Source organism: Solea senegalensis, linkage group LG4, assembly GCF_019176455.1.
Source record: "Solea senegalensis isolate Sse05_10M linkage group LG4, IFAPA_SoseM_1, whole genome shotgun sequence".
Lineage (NCBI taxonomy): Eukaryota > Metazoa > Chordata > Actinopteri > Pleuronectiformes > Soleidae > Solea > Solea senegalensis.
In genome coordinates, this window is record NC_058024.1 from 23,603,289 (window position 1) to 23,625,399 (window position 22,111).

General features: G+C 40.7%; 2 protein-coding genes across 9 annotated transcripts; both read left to right on the top strand.

Annotated features, from left to right (window-relative positions):
* Positions 1 to 201: 201 nt before the first annotated feature.
* On the top strand, positions 202 to 12,755 carry LOC122768145 (protein polybromo-1-like). 5 transcript variants are annotated; one of them, XM_044023913.1, is made up of 30 exons: positions 202 to 294; positions 622 to 785; positions 1,180 to 1,277; positions 1,684 to 1,831; positions 2,130 to 2,279; positions 2,512 to 2,628; positions 3,739 to 3,807; positions 3,899 to 3,997; positions 4,076 to 4,161; positions 4,282 to 4,373; positions 4,466 to 4,682; positions 4,801 to 4,942; positions 5,051 to 5,136; positions 5,257 to 5,536; positions 5,621 to 5,726; positions 6,153 to 6,792; positions 6,921 to 7,138; positions 7,230 to 7,421; positions 7,518 to 7,675; positions 7,763 to 8,005; positions 8,307 to 8,452; positions 8,579 to 8,736; positions 8,834 to 9,017; positions 9,111 to 9,315; positions 9,422 to 9,620; positions 9,704 to 9,859; positions 10,735 to 10,896; positions 11,214 to 11,278; positions 11,465 to 11,675; positions 12,323 to 12,755. In XM_044023913.1, the coding sequence occupies exons 2-30, from the start codon at positions 648 to 650 to the stop codon at positions 12,484 to 12,486; spliced, it is 4,929 nt and encodes a 1,642-aa protein (XP_043879848.1). In that variant the 5' UTR covers positions 202 to 294; positions 622 to 647; the 3' UTR covers positions 12,487 to 12,755. The 5 variants fall into 5 exon arrangements, with proteins under 5 accessions (XP_043879848.1, XP_043879849.1, XP_043879850.1 ...); XM_044023914.1 differs by having other exon boundaries at positions 10,735 to 10,863; XM_044023915.1 differs by having other exon boundaries at positions 9,704 to 9,775.
* A 100-nt stretch (positions 12,756 to 12,855) lies between these two features.
* On the top strand, positions 12,856 to 21,605 carry stau1 (staufen double-stranded RNA binding protein 1). 4 transcript variants are annotated; one of them, XM_044024213.1, is made up of 15 exons: positions 12,856 to 13,053; positions 14,942 to 15,230; positions 15,502 to 15,623; positions 15,967 to 16,123; positions 16,244 to 16,400; positions 16,519 to 16,690; positions 16,798 to 16,893; positions 17,352 to 17,564; positions 17,649 to 17,792; positions 17,891 to 18,037; positions 18,144 to 18,219; positions 18,486 to 18,805; positions 18,892 to 19,014; positions 19,424 to 19,503; positions 20,815 to 21,605. In XM_044024213.1, the coding sequence occupies exons 2-15, from the start codon at positions 15,038 to 15,040 to the stop codon at positions 20,900 to 20,902; spliced, it is 2,088 nt and encodes a 695-aa protein (XP_043880148.1). In that variant the 5' UTR covers positions 12,856 to 13,053; positions 14,942 to 15,037; the 3' UTR covers positions 20,903 to 21,605. The 4 variants fall into 4 exon arrangements, with proteins under 4 accessions (XP_043880148.1, XP_043880149.1, XP_043880150.1 ...); XM_044024214.1 differs by having other exon boundaries at positions 16,247 to 16,400; XM_044024215.1 differs by having other exon boundaries at positions 15,967 to 16,111.
* The last annotated feature ends 506 nt before the right edge of the window (positions 21,606 to 22,111 follow it).

Genomic DNA, 22,111 nt, shown 5'->3' on the forward strand with positions numbered 1-22,111 from the left:
ATCCATTATTTGTTCGTGCTTGAACGAATAAATATCACAATCAGACAGAAATATTCTGTAAATTCACAATGTGTCATTAGTTTACATTCTAAAAATCTTATGTAAACTATTTCACGTGGGCTTTGTTTTTACTCTAGGTGCATTACATCTCCGAAACTCTAGGTGGCAGCCCTACCTAATGTTGCGTTTTACTTCATTTCCGGGCAGGAGTTTTCAAACAACTGTGGCTAGCTAGCCATCTACTCGTTGAATATTTTTGCTCAGGGAACTTCGGTGGATTTACTGCAGTTTTGGGTACGAATTATTTTAAAGCTGTGTCCTTTCTAAATTAATCTCAGCTCGCATGTGCTTTTGAAATAACTTTCTAAAAAGTGTGCCCTTCTGTTTTAACAAGAAAACGATTAGCCAGTCAGGAAAACATGCTAACTGCCGCACGTCTTAATCGCTTTGTTTCCATACAGTGAAGCGGCGCTAATGCTAATGCTAACGCTTCACTTCACAGTTGTATTGTAGTTAAGATTGAGCAACGAGACGATCGATTTCGCATTTAACGTTAAGTTAATCAGGTGCAGATTGAGTTTGCGATCCACGGTATATTAATATAATTGTATTGTTCCGCAGCTAGCGGGCTAGCTTGTTGATTAGCGATGTCGAGCTCCAAGAGGAGAAGAGCCACTTCACCCTCCAGCAGTGTGAGCGGAGGGGCAGACCTCGACGATACCTCCTCTACTCCTGGAAGTGGCAGAAAAAGAAGAAAAGTCTCCAATGTTCCTCCTGTCGACATGGTAATAGCATTTCCATGCGTTTGCAATGTATTACTTAATGAGCGAACATTTAAAGTGTTGGTGATGGACAACTTTTTTGTGTCTCATATCACAAACTCGAGTATATACACCATCCTATACAGTCATTTTAGAACATTTATGAACTATGAACCTGTCATTTATACTGAGTCACTTCAAATAAATAATTCTCTACCGTAACAAATATTGTTCTCCCAAAAAGAAGAGATAAACGGCCCAAACATGACTCAGCTAAATCTTTATTTACATTTCTACAGCCTGTGCATAGTGAAGCATGCAATATATAGGATGTTTTAGTTTGTATCAGATTTTAGATTTTTATCTGACCGATTCCTATCTGTAGTTGGTAATCTCTGTTTTTTTCTTGCTCTTCCAGATCGCTGTGTGCCACGAGCTGTTTAATGCTGTCAGGGATCACAAGGACGATCATGGAAGACAACTCAGTGATGTTTTTCTAAGGGTACCAAAGAGAAGGTATTACCACATGAAAAGCACTTTGCAGTTAACATGAATCGAACATATTCTCCTGTTACACATTAGGATTGCAAATACCAATTATTGTATTGAGTAATGATCAGCTGTTTTGTCCAGAATTGTTGACATAAATATGTTCTTTTGTCTGCTAACCAAACATAATCAGTGTATGAAATCTTAGAACTTGTTTTTATTTTATGAAAAAAACTTACTCAAACATAAGTGGTTATCAAAATAGTTGTTGATTAATTCAGCAATCATCATTGAGTCAAGACCCGTTACACACTGTAGATTACTGTATGTTATTGAGATGTGACCACCTGACTGGTGTGTGGTTAATCACACTAAATATGGTATGTAAATGAGAATGAGAATATGCAATGTGTGCTCTTTTGTGCTTTTTCAGGAACCAGCCTGATTATTATGATGCCGTGGCTCAGCCAATCGATATGACAAAAATTCAGCATAAACTCAAGTCAGAAGATTACAGTGATGTGGAACAGCTTACTGCAGATTTCCATCTCATGTTCAACAATGCCCGGTCGTTCTATAAGGTATATAGAAAAAAAAAACTCTATTTTAAATTTTAAAGCATTTACTCATGTATTTTATACATATAATTTATGAGATTACATGTGACTTTTTAATTCTTACCAAGTTTTGTCTTCAGTAGACGTAACATAATCGCTGTCAAATAAAAAATGTTACTGAACAATGGAATAGTTTTTTAGTTAAACATTAAAATGTCATTTAAATATTCATCTAATATTTCATGTTTTGGCTCTGATTAGTATCAGGTCACCCCCACTGTCTTTGTTTATTCTATATGAGTTTTCATGTTCCAAAATCTAGAGTGACAGTGAGGTGTATCAAGCTGCATGCAAGCTGTGGGAGGTTTATCTACAAACAAGGAGTGAGTTTGTGCAGCCTGGTGACGGAGATGAGGATGATGAAGATGCTGAGGATATGATGGATACTCCAGGAATGTCAACTGAGGAAGAGGTTAGTCTTGTGGTTAATACGATGCTTTGTTGTTAGTTGTCTTGTCTTTATATAAAGTCCTCACTTACTTGCTTGATAAAAGATAATAAGACTGCTCTTTTTTTCACTAATTAAATGCACTTTTTCATTTTATTTGTAGATCTTTTTTTGAATTTTGGAAATTTGTGTTTATTAATGCATAGTGAGTACTGCCACGTTACACAAAGCCCATTTCTGCTCTATTTCCATTTAGACCTCAACTGGTAGTTTGAAGGAGGTGTTGGAGCAACTCTTGGAGGCTATAGTGTCACACACTGATCCCTCAGGGCATCTGGTCAGCGAACTGTTCCAGAAACTCCCTTCCAAAGTGGTAAGTTATTTTAGAATGTATGGACTTAAGTAGGGCTGAACGATATGGACAAAATTTCATATCTCGATATTCATGCCAGATATCTCGATATCGATATGATACGATATGACTACGGGTTCGGTGAAAAGCAAGCATTTTTCAGAAAAATAAAAACATCATAATACAAAAGACTGTGGAAACTTTCCACATGGAAAGTGTTTTATTGATGAGAACTCACTGTGAGACTGTGTACACGGGTACCATGTCTTTTGCAATGTGGCATGTTATAGCGTCTGTAACGCCTTTATGTCTGGTGGACGTCGACTCATATGGTGTAACACTACTGAACGCATCAGTAAACACACTTAACTTGGGCTTCTTTTGGGATACCTGAGAAGTCCCCGGTGTTTCTCTCATTGTAATACACTCTTCGTGCAGCACGCGATGGTGTTGTTTCAGGTGGTGAAACATGTTTGTTGTGCTACCTTGGTTCGTTGCAATTTTCGCCAAGCACGACCTGCACAACACCTCGCTCGGGTTGACATCCTTTTTAAAATCCAAAATACCTCCAAATAATGGAGGATGATTTATGTTTTGGCACAAAATCGCCACCGGCCGCATTATCTTCTGTCACTTTTCTTTCCCGCTGTGTATGTCGTGTGTGTGTGTGTGTATGTGTGTGTGTATGTGCGTGTCTCAGTCTCCGTCTCCCTCCCGCCCTCCTATGTTTGTCATTGGTTGGCTTCAGCTGTCGTTCCACAGCAAGCATGAAATAAGGTTTGTGGTTGGCTGGCCGTAGTGGTGCATTCAAGGGCAATCGTAAAAATGAAGTTTATTGTGACTGCCAGAGCTGTACATGCAGGGCGAGCGCGGGGGAAAATCTATTTTGTTTATATCGTTGCTTTTTCGATATGAATATCTTGAAGGTTCATATCTAGATATCGATACGATAACGATATATCGTTCAGCCCTAGACTTAAGATCAGGTCCCTAAATTTATTATGTTTTTTGTTTTTGTAGCCCTCCAACAACAGTGCATTCACTTTATGACTCATTTATTATCATAGGGTAAAACCCTTGTTTATCTAGGCATTTGTATGTCATCAATTTGTATTTTTCTTTATTTTCTAGCATTACCCAGACTACTATGCCATTATAAAGGAGCCAATCGATTTGAGGACAATTGCTCAAAGGATACAGGTAGTCATCAGACTTGCATATTGAATTCACCAATGTCAGAACATCATGACATTTTATTCCAACAAATGCTAACTTATTTTTATGTTCATAGATTGGATACTATAAAAGTATCAACGCTATGGCCAAGGATGTTGACCTCATGGCCAAAAATGCCAAAACTTACAATGAACCAGGATCTCAGGTTTTTAAGGTAAACTCTTTTCTTTATTTACTATTTTCAGACATTTGCAATCTGAAAAACTTACAAAATATTTTTTCTTCTGTGTAGGACGCCAACACCATAAAGAAAGTCTTCATCCAGAGAAAGACTGAACTTGAACATGCTGAACCCACTAAATCCAGTCTGCGCATCAGGTATTAATAAAAAGAGTTTTATTTTTTTATCAAATCAGAACTAATTGTTTCCTGATACAAATATTATTGTTTTAAGACTGACAATGCTGTATGCCTTATGTGTTTACTGCCACTGTTCAGAAATCGCAGGTCTGGCCATGGTGACCGGCTTTCTGGTGTCAGTGTAGCTCTTCACTATGGGTCAGAGAGTGAGGATGACCCTGTTCTCTCTGGTAAGTAGGATTGCTGTGGGTAAAGTAAAAAAAACAACAACCTTGTGTTGTATTTACATTTGCGTAACCGCTTAATCTGCAAATGTTTGCAGGCTCTGTGTGCTATGATGAGGGAGAGTCGGAGGCTGAGAGTCAGAGTTCCAGTATGGAGATGAGCAACCCAATCTTCCAGCTGTATGAAGCTGTCAGGGGCGCGAGGAACAGCCAGGGTCAGGTCTTCTCTGAACCTTTCCAGCAGCTCCCCTCTCGCAGGGAATATCCTGATTATTACCAGCAGATTAAACAGCCCGTCGCCCTGCAGCAGATCAGGTAACCCACAGCCATGGCAGCAGTTTGTGATATATGCGATATGAACCAAATTTTTTGCTTAAACGGAACTGAATCCACTGATTTGGAGAATCTTTTTTATATATTGTTTCCTTTTTAGGGCAAAGATGAAGAATGGGGAGTATGAAAGTGTGGAACAGATAGATGCAGACCTCAATTTGATGTTCGAAAATGCAAAGCGCTACAACATGCCCAACTCGAGCATTTACAAGCGGGCCTTCAGGCTTCAGCAGATCATGCAGGTAATGACTTGGTAAAATGGTAAAGCAAACAGTAGTATTCTTTGTAGGCATAGATGAATAAACAAATGTGTCGGCTAATATTTTCTCTCTCTTCTGTTGTTGGTACAGTCCAAAAAAAGAGACCTTCTAAGGAGAGATGATGTGGACGAGGACAGCATTCTGTCATCTGATACAGGGAGCGTCAAGAAGAAAAGGTAAAGCAGTTTTTATTTTTTCAAATTGATCTTTTGCAGTTTTGAACACTCAAGGAGTTCAGTTCTTGGATTTACTGACTGCATTGCCCTCCACTTATCCTCATTATTTCTTTTTTTAAGCCACAAGAAAAATGTCAAAAAGAATCGAATGAAAGCCCTATACGCTGCAGTGATAGAGGCCAAGGAGGTCGGCACCAGTCGGCGTCTCTGTGATCTTTTTATGGTCAAACCTTCCAAAAAGGATTACCCTGACTACTATAAGGTCATCCTGGAGCCAATGGACCTGAAGACAATTGAGCACAACATTCGCAATGAGCGCTATGCCACCGAGGACGCTCTAATGGACGGCATGAAATTGATGTTCCGCAACGCCAGGCATTACAATGAGGAGGGATCTCAGGTAGACGGCATGAATCTATGGCTGTATGCATCACGGTCTTGCAATGAGCTCAGTTCTAAATCGCCTCATTTTTTTAACGCATAGGTTTACAATGATGCTAATGTTCTGGAGAAGATACTGTTGGACAAACGCAAGGAGTTGGGACCTTCCCCAGGAGAAGAGGACATGGGCTCTCCAAAACTGAAACTAAGTAAGTTTGATCATAGTAAGTCGTTTGTTGCAGCTCATTTACTAAAATCTAGCTACACGTTACATTTTTGTTGATGATTTCCCAAATGTACTACATTTTCATGAACATGACCATGACCTGGCTCAGACATTCATTTTTTAAATTGTGCCTATTTGGCCTACTGCCATTTCACCATGAAGTAACTTTTTTCACTTTCCTTAGTAACATACCTCCTGCCACAAATTGACATTGTGTAGCTTATGTTTTGTTTTTAACTATGGCAACCGTGAAAAGGCGAGCTAATAGTTTATTAGGTCTTTGCATAGGCCTGTGGTTTGGTTTTTGTTGCTGTAGGGAAATATTTTTTGATTTGAGTTTTGTTTTTCACAATTCAGTGAAAAAAACAAAAAAAAAACATTTCTGAGTGTAAGATTCTTTGATTCGTAGGAAAGACTGGTGTTTCTCCAAAGAAGTCCAAATACCTCACACCCCTCCAGCAGAAGTTGAACGAGCTCTATGACGCAGTGCGAAACTTCACTGATCGCAGAGGACGTCGCCTGAGCACGATATTCCTTCGCCTGCCATCTCGTTCCGAGCTGCCTGACTACTATGCCACCATTAAGAGGCCCATCGACATGGAGCGCTTGCGGAGTCATATGGTGGCTGGTCGTTACCAAGATGTTGAGGCACTAGTGGAGGACTTTGCTCTCATGTTCAACAATGCCTGCATTTACAATGAGCCGGAGTCCCTGATCTATCGGGACGCTCTGGTATTGCACCGTGTGCTGCTGGAGACACGTAAGCAGCAGGAAGGAGCCGAGGACTTGGGGCCTCCAGCTGTGGGACCTCTGGTGCGGGAGCTGATCAGGAACCTGTTTGTGTCGGTGTTAGGCCACCAGGACGAAGAAGGCCGATGCTACAGTGACTCACTGGCCGAGGTTCCTGTTGTGGATCCTGCCGCTCCTGAGAAGCCACCACTTAACTTTGATATTATACGGATAAATGTGGAGCGAGGACGATACAGAAGACTGGATGTTTTCCAAGAACACATGTTTGAAGTGTTGGAGAAGGCACGGAGGTTAAACAGGTAGATATACACATTTATTTTACAGTGCATAGTGTATATTTTAAGTGATATAAAGCTAAATTTGTTTTCTGACGAGCTCTAAAAAAAATTCAATCTTTAATTTTTCATTTCCTTTTTTTCATTTGCAGGACTGACTCAGAGATATTTGAGGATGCAGTGGAGCTGCAACAGTTTTTCATTAAGATCAGGGATGAGCTATGCAAGAATGGAGAAATTCTACTTTCTACTGCCCTGAACTTCACATTAAAACACCTGCACAATGATGTGGAGCAAGAGAAGAGGGAAAAAATTCCAAAAGAGCTTGAGGATGACAAGGAAAAAAAGGAAGAAGAGGAGGAAAATAAAGGTAGGTGAACAGTTGGCATAACACACAGATTTTTTAAGAGCACGGCTTAAATCTTGGTGCAGTTTTAATTTCACATAATTTCCATCCAAAGATGAGGAGAAAGCAGCAGACCTCCCGGGAGAAATATGGCAGCCAGATTCGGAAGAAGACCGTGTTTACAGCCAGCACTGCAAGTTTGAAAACACCATCTACCATGTGGGGGACTTTGTCTATGTGGAGCCGTCAGAGCCGAATCTGAAGCCACACATTGTCTGTATTGAACGCCTGTGGGAGGATGATGCAGGTATTCATCACTGCACCATTCATTCATTGAAGGAATGATTCACTCATGATTAATTCATTCATTCAAATTTTATTCACTTGTACTTTGTCTTCGCAGGTGAGAAGTGGCTCTATGGTTGCTGGTTCTACAGACCCAGTGAAACCTTCCACCATGCCACACGCAAGTTTTTGGAGAAAGAGGTCTTCAAGGGCGACTACTACAACAGAGCATCCATCAGCAAAGTCCTAGGCAAATGTGTGGTCATGTTTGTGAAAGTAAGACGCTTTACAGAAACTCAACCACGTTACAAGGCACTTACTTACTAGTCCTCACCTAATCAGTACCGTTTCTGGTGCCCATAGGATTACTTCAAGATGCAGCCTGAAGGGTTCAGAGCTGAGGATGTGTACATCTGTGAGTCCCGCTACACTGCCAGGAACAAGTTCTTCAAGAAGATCAAGCTGTGGGCCATGCCTGTGAGCTCCGTGAAATTAGTCCCTCGAGAGGTGCCTTTGCCTGTTGTCCGCGTAGCCTCCATGTTTGCCAAGCCCGATCTGGACAAGCTCACAGTTTCATGTGCAGACGGTGGCAGTTTTGTGGACAAGGTAAGGCGATGTCGTATTTTCAAGAATTTATACGAGGCAAATGTCCCACTTTGTACTTTGTGCCTTGCACAGAAAAATGCTCATGATACTGTGCTGTCATTGGCGCTCTCTGATAATAAATCACTGTGTTAACCAATTATAGCTTGATTTGAAAAAGATTGATTTGCGGTGATGCTCCCGCCAGTTGTTGATACAGGCTTTGTTATACAACCATTTTATATCTCTTCACCCAAACCAAGGATAAATGTATGTTTATCGCAGTATAAACCGTCTGTGTGCGTGTGTATCTTTATTTATGTAGGAGAAAGAGAATGTCCCCATGGAGATGACTGGAGCTGAGCCTGGCTGTCAGTACTATGAGCAGCTACTCTGCAACAACATGTGGTTTAAAGTGGGTGACTGTGTTTACATCCAGTCTCACGGTCTGTCAAAGCCCCGGGTTGCCAGGTGGGTGAAAGCAAATATTTCCCTAAGCCCTCTTATCTAAAGCGGGTTTAATTTGACATTGGTGCAATATAATTATTAAACAGTCATTAACTCTTGATTTTATGGTCTCCCTTGAACTTGCTGCAGGATAGAGAAGCTGTGGGTTCAGAATGGAACTACTTTTTTCTTTGGACCAATCTTCATTCATCCCGAGGAAACTGAACACGAGCCAACGAAGATGTTTTACAAGCGAGAAGTTTTCCTGAGCCACCTTGAGGAGACCTTGCCTATAACCTGTGTCATAGGTTCTGCTTTGACTACAAACTTGTAGAAATACATAGCATATTTTATCAGGAGCGTTTTATTAACATACCTGTTCAATCTTCATTCTTTGCTCTCTAGGCAAATGCATGGTTTCTTCCTTTAAGGATTACCTGTCATGCAGACCCACTGAGATTTCAGAAGACGATATCCTGCTGTGTGAAAGCCGCTACATTGAGACCGAGAAGCAGGTGAAAAAGTTCAAGGGTCTTAAACGCTTTTCATACACTGCCAAAGTAGTGGAGGATGAGAACTACTACTTCAGGTTAGTCTGGGATCCAGACCACTTCTATCATTTTCGAGTTTTTGGATATTCTGAGTCTAAGCGTCTGTTTTCTCTGGTAATGGAATCGTTTAGGAAAGTGATTGTGCCGCAGAAGGAAGCGTCACCCTTTTTGAACAAGAAGATTGAAGAGCTTGAGGTTAAACTGGCAGACTTAGAAGATGCAGATGATCTGGAAGATATGGACGATGAGGAGGATGCTCCACAGACCCCTTCTATGCCTCAGATGCAAACTCCACTTGCTAGTGATATGGACAGTATGCCGTACACTCCTTCTCAGGTAACCCACCACCTCCAGAGACCATGAAACCTTCATCTTGTGTGTATATATATATATATATATTTTTAAATATTCATAACTTCCATGTTTGTTTCATTTTATGTAGTCCACTCCTAAAGTGAAGGGCTTATCAAAGAAGGAAGGAGCTAAGCGAAAGATCAACATGAGTGGCTACATCCTGTTCAGCAGTGAAATGCGAGCAGTCATCAAAGCTCGGCACCCAGACTACTCCTTTGGAGAGCTCAGTCGACTTGTGGGCACCGAGTGGAGGAACCTTGAAGCTTCCAGGAAAGCTGACTATGAAGGTGAGAATAAATGTCATGTAAGCGTTAAAGTTCTTTTGATGTGAGCCTAGGTCAAAACGTGACGTTTTTCTTGTATTCTGCAGAACGTGCAGCCAAAATAGTGGAGCAACAAGATCGTGAGAGGCCACCACAGAAGCAAGCGTCCCCTAGAGCAGGTACCCCTGTAGGGGCAATGATGGGAGTGGTGCCTTCGCCTAGCACAATGGGAATGATAAACCAGACCATGACACCTGTGTCAGGTAACCCCTCTCAGAGACAGCACGAGTGTTTGGCAACAAGGCAGCAGAGTAATGAGGCAGGACTTTTCAAATCTCAACATTTATTTAAAGTCTACGTTCAGAAAGCAAACACTTCTTCTCTTGCTGCTGTTTTGTGTTTTTGTTTGGATGTTTCTTAGTTCTCTTATTACTAGCATCATATTTGAAAGTGCATGACATTGACCGCATGATTATTTTTAACCATGAATAACTTTTTTTCAAACTCAACTTTCATTCTTGTTTTGCCTGCTAACATTTTTGAGACACATTTGTATTGTCTGCCCCTTTCACACAGTGAACCTTTTACATCACAAGGTTTTATGATTCATACATCCAGTAAGACATCTGTAGTGCTACTGTTTAATGCACCGTACCACTTTATAGCTAAGAGCTAAATTGCATCTGTGGTTCCATGAGAGGTCAGAACATCTCAAAGCCAACACATAGTATGGCAAAGTATACAACAATTTAAGCACATCATAGATGTATGCTTTTCAAAATAATAAAGTAATTAGGACCAGTAAGTGTACAGAGGTGAGTAGACTTTTTAGGTTGATTTTGTGCTAAAAGTGCTGAAAGTCATCGAGCAGGTTCTTCCATTTAGAGGAACTAGTATAGCACAATCTATGACTGAACATTGTCATTTTTGCTAGTTTTATACATTCTTATTGCCACTTCTGTCGCTTGTGTTACAGTTGCGAGAAGTCAGACATTGAATATATTCCCAAAGCAGTCGTGTCTTACACTCCACGTGTGAAAGGGGCCACAGTGTGCAGTAGTTGTGCATGTTATTTTAGAGTCACCTGCATGTCACTTATGCATGGATATGTTGTCCTCTCCTCACCTTCTTTCCCAAGGCATGATGGGAGCTTATGGCCCACCCTACATGTCCATGCAGGGCCCCCACGAGGGCTTGTTGAGTGTGGCAACAATGTCACCTCACCCTGCAGGGGGGCCCTACCTGCATCCTCACCATCTCCAGCAAGGTATGCCCGGGTACCCTGGCATTCCGTATCAGGGTAAGGGCCATTGTCCTCGCCACACCTGCTCGGTCACATCCAGTCGTGTCTCTCCTGCTGGAGGGGTTTACCTGGTCCACAGGTTGCACAGGATTAATATTCAGGATTCATGTTCCACGTCCAAACATACAGTTGAATGCATGTTAAAACTGATAGCAAACAACTAACATTCAATTGATTTTCCAGCTAACATTAAAAAAAAACATGGCCTTAAAATTATTGTAACACATTGTCCAAGATCCTAACATCAAACAAACAAGCTTGAGTGTCCCAAATATTTTTTAAATGCAAAGGAACTAAATATTGTCAATTAACAGGTATGATGGGCACTGGGATGAATGGCATGGCAGGAAGTCCTGCACCAGGAAACTTTATGCAACAGGTGAGTCCCATTCTGGAGAAATATTTGGTCATTTGGGGTTTGTTTTAGTAGATGTACACATAACTGTTTAGTGTCATTTTGTAACTGATGGGTTTTCACTAATGAAGTTTTACAAGATATAATTTTTTTTTAAATTATATAGTTAGTAAGAATACATATTAATTATTTTATTGTCTTTGTTTCTAGCCTGGCATGTTCAGCCCAGGACAGCATGCGCCGCCTCCTCCTCCATATCCAGGACAGGGCCAACCGTCGCACCTGCAGCCCACCACTCCAATGTTTGTGGCTCCACCACCAAAGACCCAAAGAGTGCTTCACTCGGAGGCCTACCTCAAGTACATTGAGGGCTTGAATTCAGAGTCTTCCACTGTCAGCAAGTGGGATCAAACGCTTAAAGGTGGTGTACATTAAATGTCCTTTTTTACATACTGCTTCCTGGGGATGTTGTTGCATCTGCCTTTGCACTGTATGTGTTCAAATTTTGTTTTGTAGTCGATTACGATGATTACAATATTTGATAGACATAAAAAAACAGAAAACCTGGTGGTGCCCTGAGGCTTTTGCACAGTACTGTGTGTACATATATATATATATATATATATATATATATATATATATATATATAATTTGTTTTTTTTGCACACACACAAATTAGTGATGGTGAATTTGACCTGCATTTAACCCATCCCTATTCCGCACAGTAGTGAACACAAACAAGCCAGATGCATAAGCAGTGGGTGCCTTGCTCAGGGGGAGCCCCAGTCCTTCACCTGACAAACCTGGTTACAAGATCAATTTCCATCTATCTATTCCTTGAAATGGAAGTTTTTCAATAAATATACCACACATACATTTGGTTTCAGGGAATGAATATGAACAGATAAAGTTGCTGTCAGTGGTCTGAGAATTACAAAATAAGAATCCTATGATATTTTCATTATGTTTGCAAAGTACATAAAATATAGTATTAATAAATAGTGGCTTTTTAGCATCAGTCGGCATACATTGCATACATTGATATCAAACCCTGTGTTTCCGCACCAGCTCAAAGGCGAGATGCTCATCTGACTAAAGAGCAGGAGAGCCGACTGCCATCTCACTGGCTGAAGAGCAAAGGAGCCCACACCACGATGGCGGACGCACTGTGGCGCCTGCGTGACCTAATGCTGAGAGACTCTCTGAACATCTGTCAGGCATACAAACTGTAACCCGTAGGACACTCAAACCACTATAACCAGCTCTCACTGCTCTTATCCTCAATCGTTGGTGTTTAGAAAGGATTATAGACTGTAGAAGCAATATTTTATAGTGAATCATGATGTGTTTTATATTTATTCGCTAACATAATGAACTTGATTGTGATTTGTGTGCGCAGTTTGATTTTCTTTTTCACACTATTTAGATGAATTATTTGTGCTGCAAAACCAGTGTTTGTCTCATTGTTATCTACAAAATAAAATTGAGAATATCCTGTCAATACAGTCGTTTTAAATGATTTTAATTCGCAACAACATAATTGGGCTACCTTCGATCACTTCTGCTTTATTTTTTAACTACTTCCTGTCGGCTGATGTCATTTCCTGAAGACGGAATCAAGACGGGGTCCATTCTCTTTAGTGTTTGCCCTGTCGCCCCAATGTCCATCTCCTCACAGCCCGCATTTTGATACTAAAATATCAAAGACTGACCCTGGAAGTGGTCATTATTGAAGGCGAACGTTCGTAAATCATCGTGCCCTATGGAGTAACTAAAAACCGAACAAAAGGAGCGACGAGGTGAGGTTTACTTTGTGCTGTGACTTGTCGGGGGTTAGCTAGCTAGCAGTTTCACCGGCTGTTTCCAGACTCGTAATACTTGATTTAATTAAAAAAATAACTTATGTCAGATAATCCTGTTCATGTCTTTATGGTGCATTTTCACGGAAACGCTTTTGTTACAGTGAAATATGGTAATGTTCGTTTTAGAAAAAAAATATCTTGTTATTTTTTCATCCATTCCAGCCACTGAAGCTAGCAAGCCATTTAACTAACGTTCTCCTGAAGGGATTTCATTTGATGTCATTTTTTTGTAATCTTAGGTGGTGATACCAGGAGTCTAAAACATTTAACTATTATCAAAGTTAATTATAATTACAGCTTTACAACTATAACTGGTATTCCTGAAATATTTTAGCAGTCAACGCTTCGTGTTTGTATAGCCAGCAAGCTAATGTTTAAGTTAGCAATAGTTGAACAATTAAGTTGTTTTAGTGCAACCAACATTTAGCAGCAAAGGGGCGTATTGAAACATGCACTTTAATTGTGGACTTAGCATTGGCTTTAAACCTCCTCAACAGCCAGACTGGAGTGGGAAACTCCCAACAAACTTCCCATCCTCTGCTAGCTGAGTTGTATCAAAACACGTATGTTTCTGGGTCAGCAGCATCCTCGCTGACAACTAAACCAAGCGGGGCGTGAGGAATCCGTTATGGCAAACAGTGGGCGTGTGTTCTTCACTGTTTGGCTGTTCAGCATCATTGCTCATGCTACATTTGGTCGTGTGCCCGTGTTGTTGGCTTCGGCGGATGCATAAAATAACATTTAGTACAGAAAAAAAACAGCTTCTACGGGTTAAAGAGTCAAGTATTTAGTGTGAACTACCCTTTATCAATGGTATGACCCTGGCTCTCTTAAAACTGCAGCGGGAGCCCTAATTTATGTTAATCAATAGTTAAACACATTCAATTAAGTACTATCATCATCATTCCTATCCAAACGATCAATGATCACAGAATTTGACAGACATAAAACCCGGAAAGCTGGTGGTGTCCTGAGAGACTTTTGCACAATACTGTGTGTATATAGAAATATACTTAATATGCTTTAGAAACTGTGGATTTACACAACCATCTCTAGAGTTTATAGAGAATGGACTGAATAAGAGAGAATATGACGTGAGCTGCAGCCGTGAGGGTGAAAATGCCTTGTTGATGTGAGAGGTCAGAGGAGAATGGGCAGAATGGTTTGAAATTATAGAAAGGCAACAGAGACCTTAATGATCAAGTGTTACAACAAAGGTGTGCAGAACACCATCTCTGAAACCACAACACATTAAAACCTGAAGCAAATGGACTGCAGCAGCAGAAGAACACACTGGACACTTTGTTAGGTACATGAAATACCTACCTACTGTGGTCAATGAATTTGGTGAACTGGAGAATATTTATAGCCCAGTCTGAGGTAAAGGAGAAGTTCACTGGGCTTATCCTGTTGTATGTGGAAACACTTACAGTGAAACTGATGGCTTTATTAAGATCCCTTTCAGAGCTAAGCTGAAAGTAACTGGAGTTTTATTATATTGATATCTGATGCATATGTCACTGTTTTGTTATTTGTTTAAATCTCATCCTGTAAGGCAGTATATTTGTCATTTCCTATGCTTTGTATTAAACTCATGATATTATCTTGAGTTGAAAAATCATGATTTACTGGCTCAAAAAAGTCAGTTTCAACTTTCAAGGTTGAAAGGTGAAGGATCAAAAACACAGCAGCTTAGTGCTGATATCTCACTGCAAGTAAGGTGCTACTTTCAAACTTGAGCTTTTCTGGTAAGATTTAGCATGTCCTCCGCCATATTTGTGTATGTGTGGTGTACCGATTTGTATTTTATTCTCTTTTTCCACAGAGCTTACATTCAGACCTCCTCAATCAACAGCACCTTCCCCATTTGGCATTCGTCATTCCTATCTTGACCTCAGCCCACTAAACTATACCTACAAGAATGTCCCAGCTCCAGTTCCAGTGTCCATCTATCCCCATGCCTGCTGCTCCTGCCCCACTGCAGCTGGGGCAGCCGCAGCCTGGCTACAGCATCCCATGTGCATCAGGCACCTTACCCTCGGAGAGTGCCAGCCAGCCCATCAGGAGCTCTGCTCTCCCCGCGGGCTCTGCCACTCCCTACAATACCACAACAGGTTGAATTGTTTTTTCTAAAGAAGATCTTGCATATATTTCTATGAACATTTTCAGAAAGATATTACATATTATATATTATATCAGAATCAGAATCAGAAGAGCTTTATTGCCAAGTACGATTTGCACATACAAGGAATTTGTTCTGGTGTCATTGGCGCATAACAAGCATACAAAATTTTAAAAGGTTAAGTGAACAAGTATTTATATATACATATATACAATATATATATATATATATATTTTAAAATCATGTTTTTTATGTTCTTACAGTATCTAACATGGCAAACCCTAAAGAGAAGACCCCCATGTGTTTGGTGAATGAGTTAGCCCGTTTCAATAAGATCCAACCTGAGTATAAGCTGCTTTGTGAGCAAGGACCTGCTCACTCAAAGGTACACTGAGACTATAACTCTTACAAATTGATCTGTGACATGAGTTAATCCTAATCGTTCTCCGAACCTGGGTTACAGGAGATTTTTGGGGGGAATCGCCAAATAAATGTGCAGAATGTCTTTCCTTTTAATTTAAGATATGTATATGTATTTTTGAAATAACATGCGTTCTCTTGGAAATGTCTGGTTCATCTTTTCAAATACAATTAAAGTGGCTTTAGAAATTGCAGTAAAATAGTTAGAAACACTGTATGACGCACAAATTTGATGTTTTCACAACTGATGAATTGGTCCACGATGGTTTGTTGTCTTCATAATTTCAGTCTTTTTTTGCCTTTGTCAGATTTTCTCAGTGAGGCTCACACTGGGAGATCAACACTGGGAGGCAGAAGGGACCAGCATCAAGAAAGCCCAGCATTCTGCTGCTTCCTCTGCCCTCGCTGAGACAACTCTTCCCAAACCCACCATGAGAACGCCACGCAACACAGGCAAGAACGCAGGTGGGTAATTCCCACTGTTTTTGTCACTCACAGTCTCTGTCTCATGCTTTTTATACTGCTAGGGTGTGCTCACATGTTATTTATCTTTTGCTTTTTGTGTGTGTGTTTTGTGTTGTACAGTAGATGGCATGACACACACCATGGAGTTGAATGCACTATGTATGAAGCTTGGTAAGAAGCCTCTGTATAAACCCATTGACCCGTACCCGGGAATGAGACCGCCAAACTTCAACTACAACGTCCGGGCTCCAGGACCTTATCAGCGCTCTATGCAACAGTGAGTTTCCTTTATTTAGAAATTAGATGAGGACGTTCAGTTGTCTTTGTCGTTATTGGGAGTAATTTCCCTTTGTCGCTATTTGAGATGGTAAAAATGGACGGTCTTGTGTGTTCAGGTACTACTATCCATTTCCTCCAATGGGACCAATGCTATACCAAATGGAGCTTACCATCGGAGGACAGCAGTTTATTGGAAAGGGACGTACGCGGCAGTTGGCTAAACAGGAGGCTGCTGCCAAGGCCGTAAAAGTGCTGCAGAAGGAACCCATATTGCAACAGATGCCAGTGGTGGGTGAAGACACACGTACACATAATTAGTGCCAGGAAGTCACTGTGTCGTTTTATACTGATTTGCTGCTGCTTTTTTTGTTTAATATGAATTCTGGTCTTGGCAGATGAACGGAGAGCCCGAGGAGGAGAACCTCAACAAATCAGAAATTAGTCAAGTGTTTGAAATTGCACTGAAACGCAACTTACCTGTCAACTTTGAGGTGATTTTCTTTTTTACACTTATTTTTCAGTGATGTCAGTGAAGGCTCTTTTGTGCACGATTTTACACTGAAAAAACACAGGAAACACAAGAAACAGTGAGTAACCAAGTGTGCATTTGGTTTTGCGTCCTTGCCGTGTGTTTGGAAGGATTTATCTCGCACACAGTTCTTAATGATTAACAAACCTGCTCAGATTAAAGTTAAGACCAGGCCGTCAGTGTTGCATCTTTATTCATTTTCGTTGTTTGAAGAACAGTAACCAGAGATTAAACATTCTTAACTGACCAAATACTGCAGATGCACAGACCTGAGCATAGTCTCGGTCTAGGTAATAAGCATAACCCTATCCACTTCAGGTATTGAACAATGTTTTATTCATTGTATATATACATATAATGTAATGTAATGTTTTATTCTCTACTCAACTTTGAGAGTAATCTGAAAACCCTCTTTCATAGGTTTTAAAGGAAGAAGGCCCTCCACACATGAAGAGTTTCCTAGTGCGTGTTTTTGTTGGGGAGTTCACTGGCGAGGGTGAGGGAAAAAGTAAAAAGATTGCCAAGAAGCTGGCAGCAGCAGCAGTACTGAGAGAGTTGAAGAGGCTGCCCCCCATACCCAGTGTGGAAAAGATGCTGCCACGCATTAAAAAGAAAACCAAATCCATTATCAAGGTAAGGCATCTTTTATCTCGTGGTTCGGAGTGAGGTTCATCAGTACACGCACATGGGTTTGTGATGACCTTGTCACCTCAACAGCTACAGACCAGCCCAGAGTACGGTCAGGGCATGAATCCCATCAGCCGCCTGGCTCAGATCCAGCAGGCCAAGAAGGAGAAGGAGCCGGAGTACAGCATGGTCACAGAGAGGGGTCTACCACGGCGCAGGGAGTTTGTCATGCAGGTGAGTCATCTTGTTTGCATGACTTAAGCAGTTTTCTCTGTTTATTTCACTCCTGTCCTGTGATTTGATTTGCCTAAGCGGCGTGTGTTGTGTCGCAGGTGACCGTGTGTGGCCAGTCTGCAGAGGGACTGGGACCCAGCAAGAAGGTGGCCAAGAGGAACGCAGCAGAGAAGATGCTGGACCTCTTAGGATATAAAGTGCCTCAGCCCCAGCCCCCTAAACCGGCACTCAAAACTGATGAAAAGGTACAAGCTAAACTTCTGATGGGCCAGTCTTGAATGGTAAACAGTACAATGGTAAACTGTCAGACACGGGAATATACTGATGTTAATTCATTTTTGTCATATTTAGACCCCAGTGAAAAGACCTGGTGATGGGCGCAAAGTGACCTTCTTTGAGCCTGGCTCTGTAGAGGAGGTGGCATTGGGTGAGGATTTTCTTTTTTTTATTTGTTTAAATAAAAATAAGATATGATTGTATTAAGTAGAAGAATCACAACTGTTATCTGCTTCTATATGGTATACAACCATAACTGATGCCCTGAACTGCCCGTATTGACTGTTTGATTATTGTCAGTCACATTAATATATTAATATTATATTAATAAAGACATATATATTCCCTCTAGCCTTTACTTATGTATTGCTTCTTTTTATATTATAAATTTACAAGTGTGCTTTTTTTCCGGTTAAGGTTCTAAAGAGGAGGACTACCGACTGCCTTACCTAAGCCATCAGCAGCTACCTGCAGGCATCCTTCCCATGATGCCCGAGGTGGCTCAAGCAGTCGGCGCCTGCCAAGTATCCCAGGCCAAGGATTTCAGTCGAGCCATCCCCAACCCAGGCAAAGCCACAATCACTGCCATGATTGCCAACGAGCTGCTTTATGCAGGGACGTCCCCGACCGCTGAGACTATCTTAAAAAACAAAAACAACATCAACCAACTGCCCCATGGACCCCTCACCAGGCCTTCAGAACAGCTCGGTTATCTTGCATCGGTGCAAGGTCTGCAGGTAAGCAGCAGTGTTTGTAATTTAGCGAGTGGGGCATTGTTATGCATGTATTCAATTTCGACCGAAATGCCTTATTTTGCTTTCAGGTGGAGTACAAAGATTTCCCCAAAAACAATAAGAATGAGTTTGTGTCGCTGATTAATTGCTCCTCCCAGCCACCGCTCATCAGTCATGGAATTGGGAAAGATGTAGAATCCTGTCACGATATGGTGAGTTGGAATATTTACAAGTTTCATGTTTATGCTTTTAATACAATCTGTACCTTCAGTTGTTTATAAAAAAAAAAAAGTCATAAACATGTTCAACCCTAAAGCACCTCTTATTGGAAGTGGGGTGGTGTTATTATGATAATTATGCTATCAAGGCCCTTTCTGTTTTGTCCACGGGCAGATTATTAATTCATTTATTTTCTTAAGATACTTTCTAGTGCAGCCTTCGAAGATAGTTCTGTTTTCCATCACAGTGTTAACCTCTTTATAAGCAGCTACCAGACAATTAAGCGTTTCTATTCTATCAGCAATTAGTCTAGGGCAGCGGTCCCCAACCTTTTTTGCGCCACAGACCGGTTTAATGCCAGACAATATTTTCACTAACTTAAATTGTTCTTCACTTCTGCAGGCTGCACTAAATATACTGAAGATGCTCTCAGAGTTGGACCAGCAGCCAAATGAAAGAGCAGGAAATGGACCAGTATCTGGGTAAGCTGTGTCACACCGTCTCATGTGTAAAACCGACGTTTTGTCTGCTGAGGACATAATATATGCTCAAATGCTTGAACATGCATCGGCAGAGGCAGTGGACAGTAAAAGCCATCAAAGATGATTTCACACTTTACCAGTGGGGCAGAATTGTTCTCGGCAGGTCAATGTGTTTGTGTGTGTGAGAGAGAGAAGCTTCAGTACAACAAGTCCACACAACTTTCAGAGTCATAGGATCTCTGTACGTCCTGCTCTACTTGGCTTGCTGTCATGTAGAGCTGAAACAATTAATCGATTACTAAATTAATCGACAACTATTTTGATAATCGTTTCATCGGTTTGAAGCTTTTTTCATGATTTAGACAAGATTTCCGATTGTTTAAGCTTCTTAAATGTGACTATTTTCTTCATGTCTTTGACATTTGAGAACATCATCATTTCCAGGTTTGACCAATACCGATCAACATTTTTTAAGGTTTTCTGATATTTTATGGACCCAACGATTCACCGATTAATTGATCATGAAAACAATCATTAGTTGCAGCTCTACTGTCATGTGAGTTTTACACTGGTAAAAGGAGGTCACACACACACACTTTATATATGTATATATGTGTATATGTGTGTATATATATATGTGTCTCACTAAGAGGAGCCCCCTGACTGATATGAAAACACACGGTCACAAAAACAATTGTGCTCAGTGACGTGGGCAATGACGTGAGAAATCAGGCTTGATTTAGTTTGGTTTCACGTCTAAAGGAGGACAGTGCTGTTTGTGTTCTCTTTTATTTTTATACTTGTCTGTTTTCTCCGTTCTTGTAATTCCTGGTTCACCCTCCGTCAGGCCATTGCCGTCTCTGCTCGGCTGGTGCAGATTGACTTCATCGCAGACTCTGATGACATTTTCAGATTGTGGTCTGCGATGAATCAGCAGATGCTCTTCATACTTGGCAACTGCAGATCGCGATCCGCTGAGGTTGTGATTAGCTGCGAGTTTGAAAACACTTGAAAGCCTTGGAGATGTCCCCACATCTTGTAGACACAACCTATAGCTTATATAGATTGAAAAATCTGCTTTGACGTTTGCAACTAATAAAAATAAATACACATTTTTCAACATATGTAGAATTATCACTCATTCACTTGTATAAATGACATTCCTGATGACATGACACATGCACAGCTTCTTTGACGCTTTTTGTTAATAGATGTGTTTGCAGTTATCCCTTTTTTCAGACAACTACGCGGCACACAGGAACATTCACGGCTGATAAAAAATAATCAGGTTCTCTGACTTGTTCTCTACAGGTGTGGCAAGCAGGAAATGGAAGGTGACATGCACCTCAAACAGGCTAACTCAAGCACATTGGCACAGACCCTGGACGGCACTGTTTGATCAGGTTTGGTTGCCTGTAAAAGCACTAGAGAAAATTCAGACACTGTGTTCTTTGTCCGTTTTAGAAGGCTACAGGAAGCCGCGGGCTTCGTCGCCATTCATAATCATTGTTCTGAAAATGTTCACAGTCGAGCAAGAACGACGAGGGAAAACTAGTTTCCTTCGCTGTTGTTTAATCGGACACATTCTTTTGTTGCTTTGTAGAAGAAGTAGCTGCATCCTAGTCAATGAGTTGGGAGTTGAACTGGTTGGGGTGAAAAATCAAAGGATTGCCTGTGAACTCTTGTTTTGACTAGAATTTGATTCCTCTTTGTGAGTCCTGCTAACTCTTTGTTTTTGAAGTGTGTTATGTTTTATCCCCCGGCTGAAGTGGTTCTCAAACAAGAGGTTTGGACCTTTTCTTTGTCTGGGGTGCAGCTTCGCACGAACCTCTGTTGATTTTCCTAGAGTGCTTTACATCAGCAACCACAAGTGACAAGTGTGTTAATGACATTACCATGTAGACTGGGAAGACTTTGTGACTAAATGTGACTAGCGTGTGATGTAATGTGATGTTGTCTCTGATGTGTGTGGCAAAGATTTGCTGCATCGGTTTCCCCACTTTCTCCTGTTTCATCCCTCATGTCATCCTCCCTTCTCTTTCTCTCTCTCTCTCCACTCCCCATGGTAATTAAACTTCAGTGCTTCTGTGCACAAAACAAAATCCTGTCTTTTCCTTTTCTTTATCTGTCATTAGTGGAAAATGGAGATTAGCTCGACCTTAGTGACCACTGAATATTGTGGATGTTAGTGGTATCATATTGTTTTTAACAAACTCACAGGATGAGCTATTGAATCTGAGCGATGTCATGAATGATATCAAAACCTGGTCTGACTTTATGAACATGTGTAGGATCATAAATAACAAATATTTTACTCATTTAAATGATTTGATTATTTAAAATGAAACATGGGGAAAAGTCTCAGATATATACGACAGAAACTCGTTTTGTTTGGATCCTGTGTGGCTTTTGATTAGTTTTTGGAATTATTAAAACATATTTTTATCCGACTTGATGAAAATACTTGTGTCCATCAAAATGTGTGGGGTTTATTTCATAAATATGTATTAATAATATTTGGTTTTCATCCAAATTAAAAGTTGTTATCTGAAAGTTTTTGAGGAGACATTTTAAATCATCGTCACTTCTGTTCCCATGATAACATCTT